The sequence below is a fragment of the Emydura macquarii genome, unplaced genomic scaffold (genome assembly GCF_026122565.2).
Source record: "Emydura macquarii macquarii isolate MOO-44397 ecotype Brisbane River unplaced genomic scaffold, CSIRO-AGI_Emac_v2 contig_3220, whole genome shotgun sequence".
NCBI classification, from domain to species: Eukaryota; Metazoa; Chordata; order Testudines; family Chelidae; genus Emydura; species Emydura macquarii.
In genome coordinates, this window is record NW_027133357.1 from 856,197 (window position 1) to 868,430 (window position 12,234).

General features: G+C 65.6%; 1 protein-coding gene across 1 annotated transcript in view; it reads left to right on the forward strand.

The window, feature by feature from the left end:
- Positions 1-12,234, forward strand: part of CELSR2 (cadherin EGF LAG seven-pass G-type receptor 2) — a 57,678-nt gene that overhangs the window by 25,793 nt on the left and 19,651 nt on the right. Inside the window, exons 3-12 of the mRNA XM_067531484.1 lie at positions 1,281-1,503; positions 6,612-6,727; positions 7,362-7,450; positions 8,309-8,466; positions 8,867-9,030; positions 9,351-9,476; positions 9,690-9,853; positions 10,285-10,470; positions 11,112-11,225; positions 11,810-11,984. Of these exons, the coding sequence (XP_067387585.1) occupies positions 1,281-1,503; positions 6,612-6,727; positions 7,362-7,450; positions 8,309-8,466; positions 8,867-9,030; positions 9,351-9,476; positions 9,690-9,853; positions 10,285-10,470; positions 11,112-11,225; positions 11,810-11,984 (1,515 nt within the window). The remainder of the gene's footprint in view (positions 1-1,280; positions 1,504-6,611; positions 6,728-7,361; positions 7,451-8,308; positions 8,467-8,866; positions 9,031-9,350; positions 9,477-9,689; positions 9,854-10,284; positions 10,471-11,111; positions 11,226-11,809; positions 11,985-12,234) is intronic.

Here is a 12,234-nt window from a genome sequence, read left to right on the forward strand (position 1 = left end):
AGCCCCCCGGCCTAACAGCCAGCGCTTATTGTATCGAGTGTCTGTGTCCAGCAGCACCGTAGAGGCCCTGGCCGAGATCAGGCCCCAGTGGATGGGTGCTGCACCGATCGCAAGGGGAGTTAAGGCCCTGATCCAGCAAACAATGGAAGCACGTGCTTCCCCGCGATCACATCTGCTCCCACAGCTCCAGGCCGGTTTCACATGGGCCTTTTCGATGCTTCTTTCCCTTTCTGCTGGCAATAAAATGGGCATCGCAATGGCTATGTGCCTGGGTTTGCTTTTGTGCACACACGGGCTGGTTGTTGTAGGGTCTGTTGTGTGAGCCAGACTGTGCACACCAGAGCTGGTTATTGCGGGATCTCCTGGGTGCTGGCCTGCACAGTGCGCACACACTTTTATTATCCTAGGGGCGCTTTCCGGCTGTCACTCTCTGAGTGCGGCACAAGGCGGTCAGTGTAATAGCCCTGTTTGGGGGAAACTGAGGCACAGAAGGGGGAGACTCATCCCGCAAAGGCAGGAACAGAGCCCAGCTACTCTGGGTGCTAGGCCAGGGCGCCAGACCAGACAGCCAACCCTCTGCCTCGGGCACAGGAGGGGAGTCCTAGCTCTGGTCCTGGGACTTTGCCCTGCCCTCTGGCCTGTCCCACCCCCGGCTCTCCAGGGTGAAGTGCTGCCAGTCGCGCCTTGCCCGTGCCAAGACACACACATCTCCACCTTGCTCGTAACTCACCCTTGCGCCAGCGACCCGCAGCAGCCCCTTTCCATGCGTCATTTCCGAGTGCCTGCTCCCCAGCGTTGCTCCTGCCGGGCAGCCACCAACCTGTGATCCATCAGCCGAGCCCGCCTCCCAACCCGGCTCCGGCCAGCCTCGCTGCCCTGAGCCTTCGCCAGGCAGCTCTTGGAGCCCTGGTTTTACGACGATCCCCTGCCCCGTCTGGAGCTGCTGGCCCAGGGATCCTCGTGAGGGGACAGGCCCTGGCTGTCCGCGGGGCCCAAAGCACCCACCCGGCTCGGGCAGGTACTCAGCGCGCAACTCCCCCAGCCCGGGCGCCCAGCTGGCTGTGCACGGGCGTGACTGCCGTGGAGATTAGGGCGCCCGCCGACCAGGTGTGTGGGAGGGACGGGGGGTCAGTGGGGTTCTTCGTACCATAGAACAGCTGGCACTGGGGGGCCATCAGGGTGCTGGGGAATTGGGCAGGGCAGCCGGGGACCCAGCAGCATGTGACCTGGGACAGGGGGGTCCCTGGCGTTGCCCCTGATGACTGCCCTTACCCCCCCAGGAGAGCACTGCGAGGTGAACGCCCGCCTGGGCCGCTGCACGCCGGGCGTCTGCAAGAACGGGGGCACCTGCATCAACCTGCTGGTGGGGGGCTTCAAGTGCGACTGCCCGTCGGGGGACTACGAGAAGCCCTACTGTGAGATGGGCACCCGCAGCTTCCCTGCCCGCTCCTTCATCACCTTCAAGGGGCTGCGCCAGCGCTTCCACTTCACCATCGCCCTCACGTGAGTGCCGGGGGGCTGGGCCACTGGCCCCTCATCGGGGGGGGGCATCACCCTCCCGAGAGAACTGACCCGGGGGTGGGAAGCCATCGTCCTCGTGTCAGCACCAGAGGACCCTGGAGCCAGGGGCTCCCCGGGGCTGACAGGAGTCCCCAGCTTTTCTCCCGTGTTTTCAGTGAATCAGGTAGCACGCACCGCACCCCCAGCCACTCAGCCCACGCCGCCACCGGCCACCTGCTCTGCACCCCCGCCCACATGCCTGGCACCCTCCTTGCCTCACCCGGCCATGAGCCAGGCACTGTATGCTCCCCAGCCCTGCCCCCCCAGCATGCCCCCAGGAGCATGGCCCCCCTAGTGTTTCCTTCCAGACCTGCCCCCCAGTGTGCCCCCCACAGGCAGCAGAATGCCATGTTTAAGATTTTTATTTCTCTGCTTTCTTCCCCATCCTCCCGCCAGCACGGCCCGCCCCGTCGCTCCTACATATCTTGTACCCTGGCGTTACCGTGTCCCAAGGATTATCCTTGTCCCACCTAATTTCCGGGATGCCTGTTATATCAATACCCTCCCTGAGTACCAGGCACTCAAGTTCCCACCCTACCATGCAGGTTTCTAGCATTCGTGTGCGAGCGCTGGTACAGGTTCTGGGTACTCAGTCGCTTGCCTTCATGTGTTACATTTAAATGGGACTCTTACGTGTGACTGTTCCTCACTTGCTCCTACCTTTACTTGACCAACTTCTTCCCTCTCCTCTTTACTGGGATCTAGCGCCCCCCCTTTAATCAGTGCACCCTAAGGGATGTCTCTCTCCGAGCCGTGTGCTCCTCCGCACCGGTCAGTTTTCCACCAGCCCTGCTCTACGGCTTTTTCCATTTTACCGGCCAGCAATCCGGGCCCGCTTTGGCTCAGGTGGCGCCAGCCTTCCTGTCTAGGCTCCTCCTTTCCCAAAAGGTTCCCCAGTTCCTAATAACCCTAACCCCCTCCTCCCGCACCGTGGTCTCATCCCCCACTGAGCCCCTGCTGTTCTGCCCAGCTAACTGGCCCTGCGTGTGGAACTGGAAGCGTTTCAGAGACTGCTACCATGGAGGGTCTGGACTTCAATCTCTTCCCTAGCAGCCGAAATTTGGCCTCTCGGCCCTCTCTCCTACCTTTCCCTCTGTCACTGGTACCGACATGTACCACCACACCGGCTCCTGCCCAGCACGGCCGCCCAGGCTAGTTAGATGTGCCATGAGTCCCAGCAGCAATTCACGCTGCAGTTCTCCCGCTCATCACACCTCAGCTGTCTGTATCTCAGTACTCGAATCCCCCACTGCTGTTCCCTGGGTCGTCCGTAACAGGGGTCCCCTCCTCCAGGGGGGTGTCCTCTGTGCAAGACGGCACCACGACCTCATCTGGAAGGAGGGTCCAACGTGGGATTGTTTCCCTCTGCTCCCGCTGTCGTAGGGAGGATGCCGGGCCATTGGTCTGACCCAGTGTGGCAGCTCTCACGTGGGGGGCACCAGCCCCTGTCCCTGCAGATCCCTTGCGGGGTCGAGGTTTTGCAGATGGACAGTAAGTGGCATCTTTGTTCCAAAGCCCGGAGCCCTCCCCCGCTGAACCCCTTGTCCAGCTCCAGAATGAGGCCGTTGTTTGCCCTGAGGGCACACAGGGACTCTCCCCCCGCCGGCCTTCCCCAACCCTGGAGCCCCTCCGCTCACACTGCAGGGCCTGTCCGGATGGATGTGGCAGGGGGCTGGCTGCCAGTGGGGTGGGGTGTCTGCCCTCCCCCAGGTGCTTTCCTGCAAGCTCACCAGCGGCTCCTGGCCACCCAGAGGATGCCTCCAGGCTGGGGCTGGAACGGCTGCTCCCCCACAACGCCTGACCCAGCCCTGCCCCGCTCTCTCCTCCAGCGTGAGGCAGAGCGACAGGCCCTGCCTGTGTGGGGATTATCGGAGCGGGCTATAATCCTGCCGCGACTGTCAGCCCAGCACACGGGGCTGCAGCCCCCTGCAGGGCAGCCAGGGCCCTTTGTCCCAGGGCTGTGTTGGGCAGGGCCAGGGTCATCACCCTGCGGGGGGGGAGCTGCCAAGTGGGTGGCTGGCACGGAGCCGGGACTGAGCAGCCCAGCTCCTCGCCCAGGAACGGCCCCGGCAGCTGGTGACCGACTCCTCCAGCAGCCCCACAAACTGGGGAGGTGCTGGGCCGGGGGGGAGGGGGGGGGAATGCCCAGAGACGTGGTTGGATGGACGAACGGAAGGAGGCCCCACAGTTGCAAAGCGGCTCTTCAGCCAGCCTCCTTTCCCTGGTGTTATAGATGGCCGCTCAGGCGAGGAGGAGGTTGATGAGGGGGTCCCGCGACCTTGTGGGGCTGCGCATGGGGTGCACGTAGATCTGGAGGTGTGGGGAGAAGAGCCTCAGCAGGAGGTTCTGGAGGAGCCGGAATAGGGGCTGCAGCCTGGGGCGCTCCAGATATACGTGCGCCAGGGTGTGCCTCATGCCGCAGACGGGACAGGTATCGGGACGGGGGGTGACCCGCGCCAGGTACACGCCCGTGTTTACAGCTCTGCGAAGGAGCCGCCAGCCAATATCCCCGGCGGGCCGTGGGACCAAGGTGGAATACAGGCTGGCCCACCGGGTCCTCGCCCTCGACAGGCGGTAAAAGGTCCCGCCACTTGGTGTCAGGGCGGGATGCGAGGGCGAGGAAATGGAGAGTGTGGCGCACACGCGTGTACAGATGTGCCCGTGGCGGGGTGCAGCTCCCACAGCTGGCTCAGGGTGTGCAGAGGCGGTGGCAGAGCCCGATGAAAAGATCTGGTGGGCCCGGGGTGAGGGCGGGCGGGGAGCTCCCTCCCACACAGGAGGGCCAAGGGCAGGCGGGCGGGGAAATCTTTGGCTGACACTAAAGGGGCATTTAACTCTGCAGTGAGCTGGGCCCCTGCTGCTGCCTGGAGCACGTCGCCCCTAGGGCCACGCTGGGGCAGCACTGACTGCTGGGGGTCAGGGCCCCCTTTGCAGAGGGACGTTCGGTCAGGGAGCAGCCCTCAACGCCCCCAGTCCCAGCAGCGCTGTTTGCGTCACAGAGCTCCCCAGGTGCGGGTGGGGTGACCCGGCTCTGCCACCGGCACCAGTCTGTGGAGTCCAGGGCTCCCGCGCTCTGCTAGTCCCTGCAGGGGCTGGGGAGAGAAAGCAGGTCGGTCACTGGCGGAGGAGCAGCAGGGCATGTTTTCCTGAGTGGAAGAGACCGGACCTGCCCCGGGCCGGTCCCGGTGAAGGGCCGTGTGGGGCTCAGGCGTGTATGGGGCTGATTTTGCTTTTAAAGCCAAGAGCCACCCCCACCTCCACCCTCCTGCCCCCATATTTCCAGCTCACCCTGTGGAAAACAGAACGGCTCCCTGGGTCTGGAGCTCAGGGTTGCTTTGTACAGATGGTCTGGCCTAATGGTTAGCACTGGAGGGCAGGACGCCTGGGTTCTGCCCCTCTGGATGGGGAGTGGGGTCTAGTGGTTGGAGCTGGTCTGGGAGCCAGAACTCCTGGGTTCTGTCTCCAGCTCTGGGTGAGGAGTGGGGTGTAATAGCTAAAATAGGCTGAACTGGGGGTCAGAATGCCTGGGTTCCATTGCTGACTCCCTGTGTGGTCTTTCCCAAGTCACTGTCTGTGCCTCAGTTTCCCCGGTCACTGCTGGAGATGGCAGTCCCGAACGATGGCTGCTGGGTTCTGAGGCTGCATTAATAGATGGCTGCAAAGTGTGTGGGGCCCCGGGGGCCTCGCCCATGTGCTGCCATGGGTGGAGGGGGGTCTTGAACTGTCCCCACTCTGTGGAGTGAGTGTGAAGGGGGTGGGGGGGCTCATAAGAATGGCCACACTGGGTCAGACCAATGGTCCATCTAGCCCAGTGTCCTGTCCAGCCCCCTCCCCGCTGTAGCTCGCGGCCCGCGGCCGACTCTCCCTGCTAGCCCAGAGCCTGGGGACTGAGCCCATCTCAGCGGCGGATGCTGCCAGGGCCCCGTCAATCAGCCGACCTGTATTCAGATCCAGCCTCAGGGCTCCCTGGCCCCACTGCACTGTGAAGAGGGGGTGCTGGCCCCCCTGTCTGTCTGGCTAACCATCCGTCTGTCCACCTCCCTGCAGCCCCGGCCATTCCCAGCCCTCTGGGGGATGAGGGGTGCTGAGCACTGCCTGCTCCAAGCGGCCCGGCTCCCGGCGCGAGGCCAGCGGGCGCTGCTCTTCACCCAGCAGTGCCTGGGCCAGGCTGGCATTGGGCAGGGGGACGTGCGTCCGCCGTGGCAGGGACATGGGATGGAGCAGCACCGGGTGGGGCCATGAATGAGGGGCCAGGGACTGGGCCACGGGGAAGGTTTGGGGATCTGGGTCCTGGGGCCTTGCCCCTGTTCAGGTTGGGGTGGGTCCCCTGGGAAGCCCCGGTGTCCTGATCTGCAGCCACTGCCCTGCACGATAGAGCAATGGACGGCTACAGCCAGGCAGGAGGAGGAGAGCAGCATAAAATGATCCCTGCCCACCGGTGCCCCTTACACCCGACCCGTAGCCCCCTGCTAGCCCAGCCTTGGGCTCCCCCTAGCTCTGCCGGTGCCCCTCACTCCCGACCCATAGCCCCCTTATATTTATTCTCCCTGGCACCTGTGGGGCTGAGGAAGCCACAGCACCAGCCCCGCCACCCCGGAGCCCTCAGTGTCTGGCCCTCGGCACGGCGCGGGTCCTGGGCCGTGTACAGCGTCGTGCTGCGCACGCAGGGCTGCTCAGTCAGACACTCTGCAGGCCCCTGCCCACTGCTCTGGTCACCGACCAGGGGATGAGTGAGGGAATGGGGGGATGTGGGAGCACAATGGGGAGCCAGGCCCACGGCTGCCTTCATACTCAGCTTGCTGTGGAGAAACCAAAGATGGGATCGTTGCTACCCAGCCTTGAACTTTTGCCACTTCCCCCAGGGAGCATGCTCATTAGGGGCCCATCACCTTAACTCTGCCCTGTCACCCTCTTAACTTTGCTCTTATGCCCCCCTTAACTCTGGCCCAACACCACCTTAACTGTGCCCCAACGCTGCCCTTAACTCTGTGCCCCGATGCCATCCATTCCCCAGCCGAGTCAGATGCTCTCACCCTCTCTCTCTCGGGCAGGTTCGCCACGAAGGAGCGGGACGGGCTCCTCCTTTACAACGGGCGCTTCAATGAGAAGCACGACTTCGTGGCCCTGGAGATCATCCAGGAGCAGATCCAGCTCACCTTCTCGGCAGGTAGGCCTGGCCCAGCCCGGCTCCCCTCGGCACACCAGCCCCCTGCACCCCGGTGGTGGAGATTTGATAGCGGCCTTTAACTACCTGAAAGGGGGTTCTAGGGAGGATGGGGCTAGGCTGTTCTCGGTGGTGGCAGATGACAGAACAAGGAGCAACGGTCTCAAGTTGCAGGGAGGGAGGTCTAGGTTGGACATTAGGAAAAAGTTTTTTACTAGGAGGGTGGTGAAGCACTGGAATGGGTTACCTAGGGAGGTGGTGGAATCTCCATCCTTAGAGGTTTTTAAGCTGCGGCTTGACAAAGCCCTGGTTGGGATGATATAGCAGAGGTTAGTCCTGCTTTGAGCAGGGGGTTGGACTAGATGACCTCCTGAAGTCCCTTCCAACTCTAATATTCTATGATTCTATGATTCTATGATCCCCCTTGGGTCTCCGTTCCCCTGGCTCTGCCTCCGCTTTCTCCAGCTCCCCTCAGCGCCTGCCCCGGGCCCAGCTCCCTGCCCGGCGTGTGGGGCGCTCTGGGGCTGCCTGACCCATCTCAGAGCCGTGGCATCGCCCCGGGGAGCCCTGGTGGAAGGACACGGCCCTGGCGGCTGATCCAGCCCCTCGGTAACCGGCGTTCCCCTGCTCCCCTCAGGCGAGTCGACGACCACGGTGTCCCCGTCGGTCCCGGGGGGCGTGAGCGACGGGCAGTGGCACACGGTGCAGCTGCAGTACTACAACAAGGTAAGCGGGGCGGGGCCGAGAGCGCCTGGGGGGTGGGGGCGGGTCTGTATCTGTCAGTCGCGCCGAGGGCAGGGGACAGGAGGCCATCGCTAAGGTGGCCCATCAGACCCCCAGAACCCCCCTTCCCCCGCAGGATGCAGTGTGGGGCCCCCAGCCCCCCTTGCTATGAGCTGACCCTGGTGCTGAGCTTGCTGCATTTCACCCCCCCATGCCCCCTCTGCCCCATACACACAGGTTGATGGTGAAATAGTGCAGCTACCCCACTGGCTAAGGAGGGGGCGGGGGGCAGGCTGCTGCCCTGGGTCCCCAGCATGCTGGGGGAGGCAGTTGTGGGGTGGGGCCCTTGGGAAGCAGCTGAGGCTTGGTGCATGGGGGGCAGGGCAGAGCACAGGGGCAGGGGTGCATGGGGGCAGGGCACAGGGCAGGGGTGTGTGGGGGCCTCAGTTTCCCCTCTGTGTGAGTCACAACAACACCCTGGGGAGCTGGCAGGCTGTGGCACAGGTGGGAGGTCAGGAAGGGCAGCCTGTTGGCACTGAAAGGATTAACCGTCCCCTGGGCGGAGAAGTGGCCATGAGGCAGGGACCAGCTTCCCGTGGGCCCCTGGCCCGGCTGGGCAGGGAGCTGGGCAAGGAGGTGGGGCTGTGGGCCGGCCACGCTGGCCTCAGGAGCCCTGGGGACTCCTCTGCTCTGGGGTGCGGCCCCATCCGGGAGGAGGCTGCTGGGCTGCTCCCATGATGGGATGGCAGCAAAGGACTGGCTGGGGCCTGAATCCCTTGGGCCGGGGATGTGCCGATTGTGCCCAGCACCCCTAGCACGTCCTGTGCCCAGTGTGTCCCTTCGCCCTCACTCTCCCCACAGCCCGTCCTTGGGAAGTCGGGGCTGCCCCAGGGGCCCTCGGCCCAGAAGGTAGCCGTCGTGACGGTGGATGACTGCGACGCGGCCGTGGCCCTCAAGTTCGGCGAGGTGCTGGGGAACTATTCCTGCTCCGCGCGGGGGGCGCAGTCGGGCACCAAGAAGTAAGAGACTCACTGGGGGGCTCCGGCACACAGGCGGGTCGATGTGGGGCTCATGGATTGGAGGGGCTAAAGCCAGGCAGGTTCTGCACAGCTCTGCCGGTGCCCCTCACTCCCGACCCACAGCCCCTGCTATCCCAGCCCTGGGCTCCCCCCAGCTCTACCGGTGCCCCTCAGTCCTGACCCACAGCCCCTGCTATCCCAGCCCTGGGCTCCCCCCAGCTCTGCCGGTGCCCCTCAGTCCTGACCCACAGCCCCTGCTATCCCAGCCCTGGGCTCCCTCCACTGCTCTGCTGGTGCCCCTCCATCCCGACCCACAGCCCCTGCTATCCCAGCCCTGGAGACGGAGAGGAATCCCCCTCCCCTTGGTCATGTCCCCCGTGACTCTGCTTCCATTGCCCAGGTCCCTGGATCTGACGGGCCCCCTGCTCCTGGGGGGGGTCCCCGACCTGCCCGAGAGCTTCCCAGTGCGGAACCGGCAGTTCGTGGGCTGCATGCGGAACCTGCTGATCGACAATCGGCAGCTGGACATGGCCGACTTCATCGCCAACAACGGCACCGTGCCAGGTGGGTGCCGGGCCAGGCCCCGCTGGGTCCCTGCGGGGAGGGCTCTGGGCTCGGAGCTGGGGGGGGGGGCACCGTGCCGGGTACCGCGGGAGGGGGGCGTGGCATGCCGGGGTGCCGAGTGCCGGGCCCATTGCCGGCGGGATGGGTTCGGGGCGCTGGGGACCTCTGCCATCTGTCAGGTGGGTGCGTCCCTTGGGAGGGGGCTGCCGTGGAGACTGTGCCCCTCCCTTAGCCCCAAGGATTCATCTGCCCCCCACCCCAGTCTCTGGGGAAACGCCCCTCCCCCCGCCGTGGCTCAGCCCGGCTCTCTGCCCCCCCAGGCTGCTCCGCCAAGAAGAACGTGTGTGACAGCAACACCTGCCACAACGGGGGCACCTGCGTCAACCAGTGGGACACCTTCAGCTGCGAGTGTCCCCTGGGCTTCGGGGGCAAGACCTGCCGGCAAGGTAGGGAGCTCGGGGGCCAGGCGGGGGGGCCTGGCGGGAGGTTCAGGAGGGGCAGGTGGGGGGCTCCAAGGGGTCCATATGTGGGCTCTGGGAAGGGCAGGTGGGGACATGTGGGGCTGGGTAGGGGGCACAAGCCACTGCCTGAGGGCTGGTCCCCACAGGGGGGTGGGTGGCAGGGCCCTGTGGCCCGGGCTGAGCCTTTGTCTCCTGCAGAGATGGCGAGTCCCCAGCGCTTCCTGGGCAGCAGCCTGGTGGCCTGGAGTAACCTGGCCCTGCCCATCACGCTGCCCTGGCACATCGGGCTCATGTTCCGCACGCGCCAGGCCAACGGCATCCTCCTGCGGGCGCTCGCCGGGCCGCTCTCCATCACCCTGCAGGTGGGTGCCATGAGGCAGAGGGGGCATTGCCCGGCAGGTGGGTGCCATGGGGCAGAGGGGGCATTGCCCGGCAGGTGGGTGCCATGGGGAAGAGGGGGCATCACCCGGCAGGTGGGTGCCATGGGGCAGAGGGGGCATTGCCCGGCAGGTGGGTGCCATGGGGCAGAGGGGGCTGTCCTTTCATAGGGAGTCCCTGCAGGTGCCAGAGCCCAGGGGAGGCAGGAGCATGCCTCCAGGCGGGAGTAGGACCCATTCCTGGCACAGCCCCCCATGTCCCATCCGCCATGGGCTGATGCTGTCCAGCGTCTGAGCACCTGCCCCATGAGCAGTGCTGATGGGGGCTGCCCTGGAGCTCCCTCTGCTGGACGTGTCCCAGACCCCTGCTCCTGCACCTCTGCACCCCCCACTAACACTCCACCATCTCCCCTCAGCTGAGCGAGGGGAACGTGCTGCTGAGCGTCTCCCGGGCGGGCGGCCTGCTCTGGGCGCTGCAGCTACGCCAGGTGAAGGTGAATGACGGAGACTGGCACCACCTGCAGCTGGAGCTGCGGCGCGGGCGGGACAGCGCGGGGGCCGAGGGCCTGGCCGTCATGGCCCTGGACTACGGCCTGCACCAGGTGTGACAGGGCAGGCGGGCAGGCCCGGAGATGGGTGTGAAGGGTGCAGAGCAGGGGCTGGGCCAGGACAAGCGGTGGGTGGGGCTGGGATGGAGGGATGCGGGGGGGGGGGGTAGGATGGGGGGCCCAGGTGAGGTGTGGGGGCAAGATGGGGGGGGGCTGTTTGTCGCTGTCGTTCTTTTAACCCTTGTGTTTATTTCTTCAAATTTGGTCTGAATTTTGGGGCCAACAACAGAGCAGGACTGAGAGCAACAGAGAGACCCTGGGCTCCCCCCTGCTCCACTGGTGCCCCTCACTCCCGTCCTGCAGCCCCTGACATCCCAGCCCTGGCCTCCCCTGCTCCGTCGGTGCCCCTCACTCCCAGCCCACAGCCTCCTGCCATCCCATCCCTGGCCTCCCTCTGCTCCGCTAGTGCCCCTCACTCCCAGCCCGCAGCCCCCTGCCATCCCAGCCCTGGGCTCCCCCGCTCCGCTAGTGCCCCTCACTCCCAGCCCACAGCCCCTGCCATCCCAGCCCTGGCCTCCCTCTGCTCTGCCAATGTCCCTCATTCCCAGCCCGCAGCCCCCTGCTATCCCAGCCCTGGGCTCCCCCGGCTCTGCCGAGGCACGGCCTGGCGCTCACCGGCCCGGTCTCTCTGGCAGGTGGTGGAGGACGTCAGCGGCGAGCTGCAGGGGCTGAAGCTGTGGGAGCTGAGTGTGGGCGGCGTGGCTGGCGACGAGGGCGCGGTGCAGCAGGGATTCCGTGGCTGCATGCAGGTACCGGGGGGGATGGGCAGTGGGGTTCGGACCCGCGTCAGGATCCCAGCCGGGTGGGACGGGCCCATCCAAGTGGCTGGGACACGGCGCCTGGGGGGGCAGATAATGGCCACACCAGGGTCAGACCTACACCCCTGGCTCTCGGGGCAGCCCCACCTCTGCCCCCTCTGATAACAGGGCCGTGCCAGACCCCAGAGGGAGATACCACAGTGCCCTCTAGTGGCCAGTATCAGCAGCTGCAGCCTGTCACAGACCCCGCTGGGCACTTCATTGGTGAGGGCCAGTTTTCATCCCCCACTGCTGGGTTTGGGGGCACCACATGAAAAAGGGGCCCTGAGGGGACCAGCCCAAACATGGGGGCTGCTGGGGGATCCAGCCCCCTGCCAATGGGCTGCAAGGTGGGCTGTGGGCCTGCTCGGGGATGGTTTCTGGGCCCATTCTTGGGGCGGGGAAGGGAACAGGCCCGTTCCCGGGGGTATGCTTTGGCCCGTTCTTGGGGCGTCCAGGCTGGCTCTCATGGGGGCAGACTGGGTGGGTCTGGGGCACTGCCAGGCTCTCACCGGGGCTGCCTCGTGTGCTGGCAGGGGTTGCGGATCGGCGAGACGTCGGCCAGCGCCGTGGCCCTGAACGTGAACCAGGCCGAGCGAGTGAATGTGGAGCGTGGCTGCAGCGTCCCAGACCCCTGCGACTCCAGCCCCTGCCCGGCCAACAGCTACTGCAATGATGACTGGGACAGCTTCTCCTGCAGCTGTGACCCAGGTGAGGGGCCAGGAGGTGGGCGGCGGGGGTGGCAGCCTTCTCTGCCCTGCACTGAAGAGGAGTGGGGTGTCCTGCGCTGCCTGGCGGTCCCTACGCACCGGATCGGCTCAGGGGGATTTTCCCCTCCTCACCCCACTGCAGCCCCCAGGAGCCCAGCTCATGGCGGCCCATTGGGATCAGCTGGGCGCCTCCTACCCAGTCGGCCCCTGGGAGCTATGGGGAGCCGGGCCAGCGGCTCTGGGGCTGATCA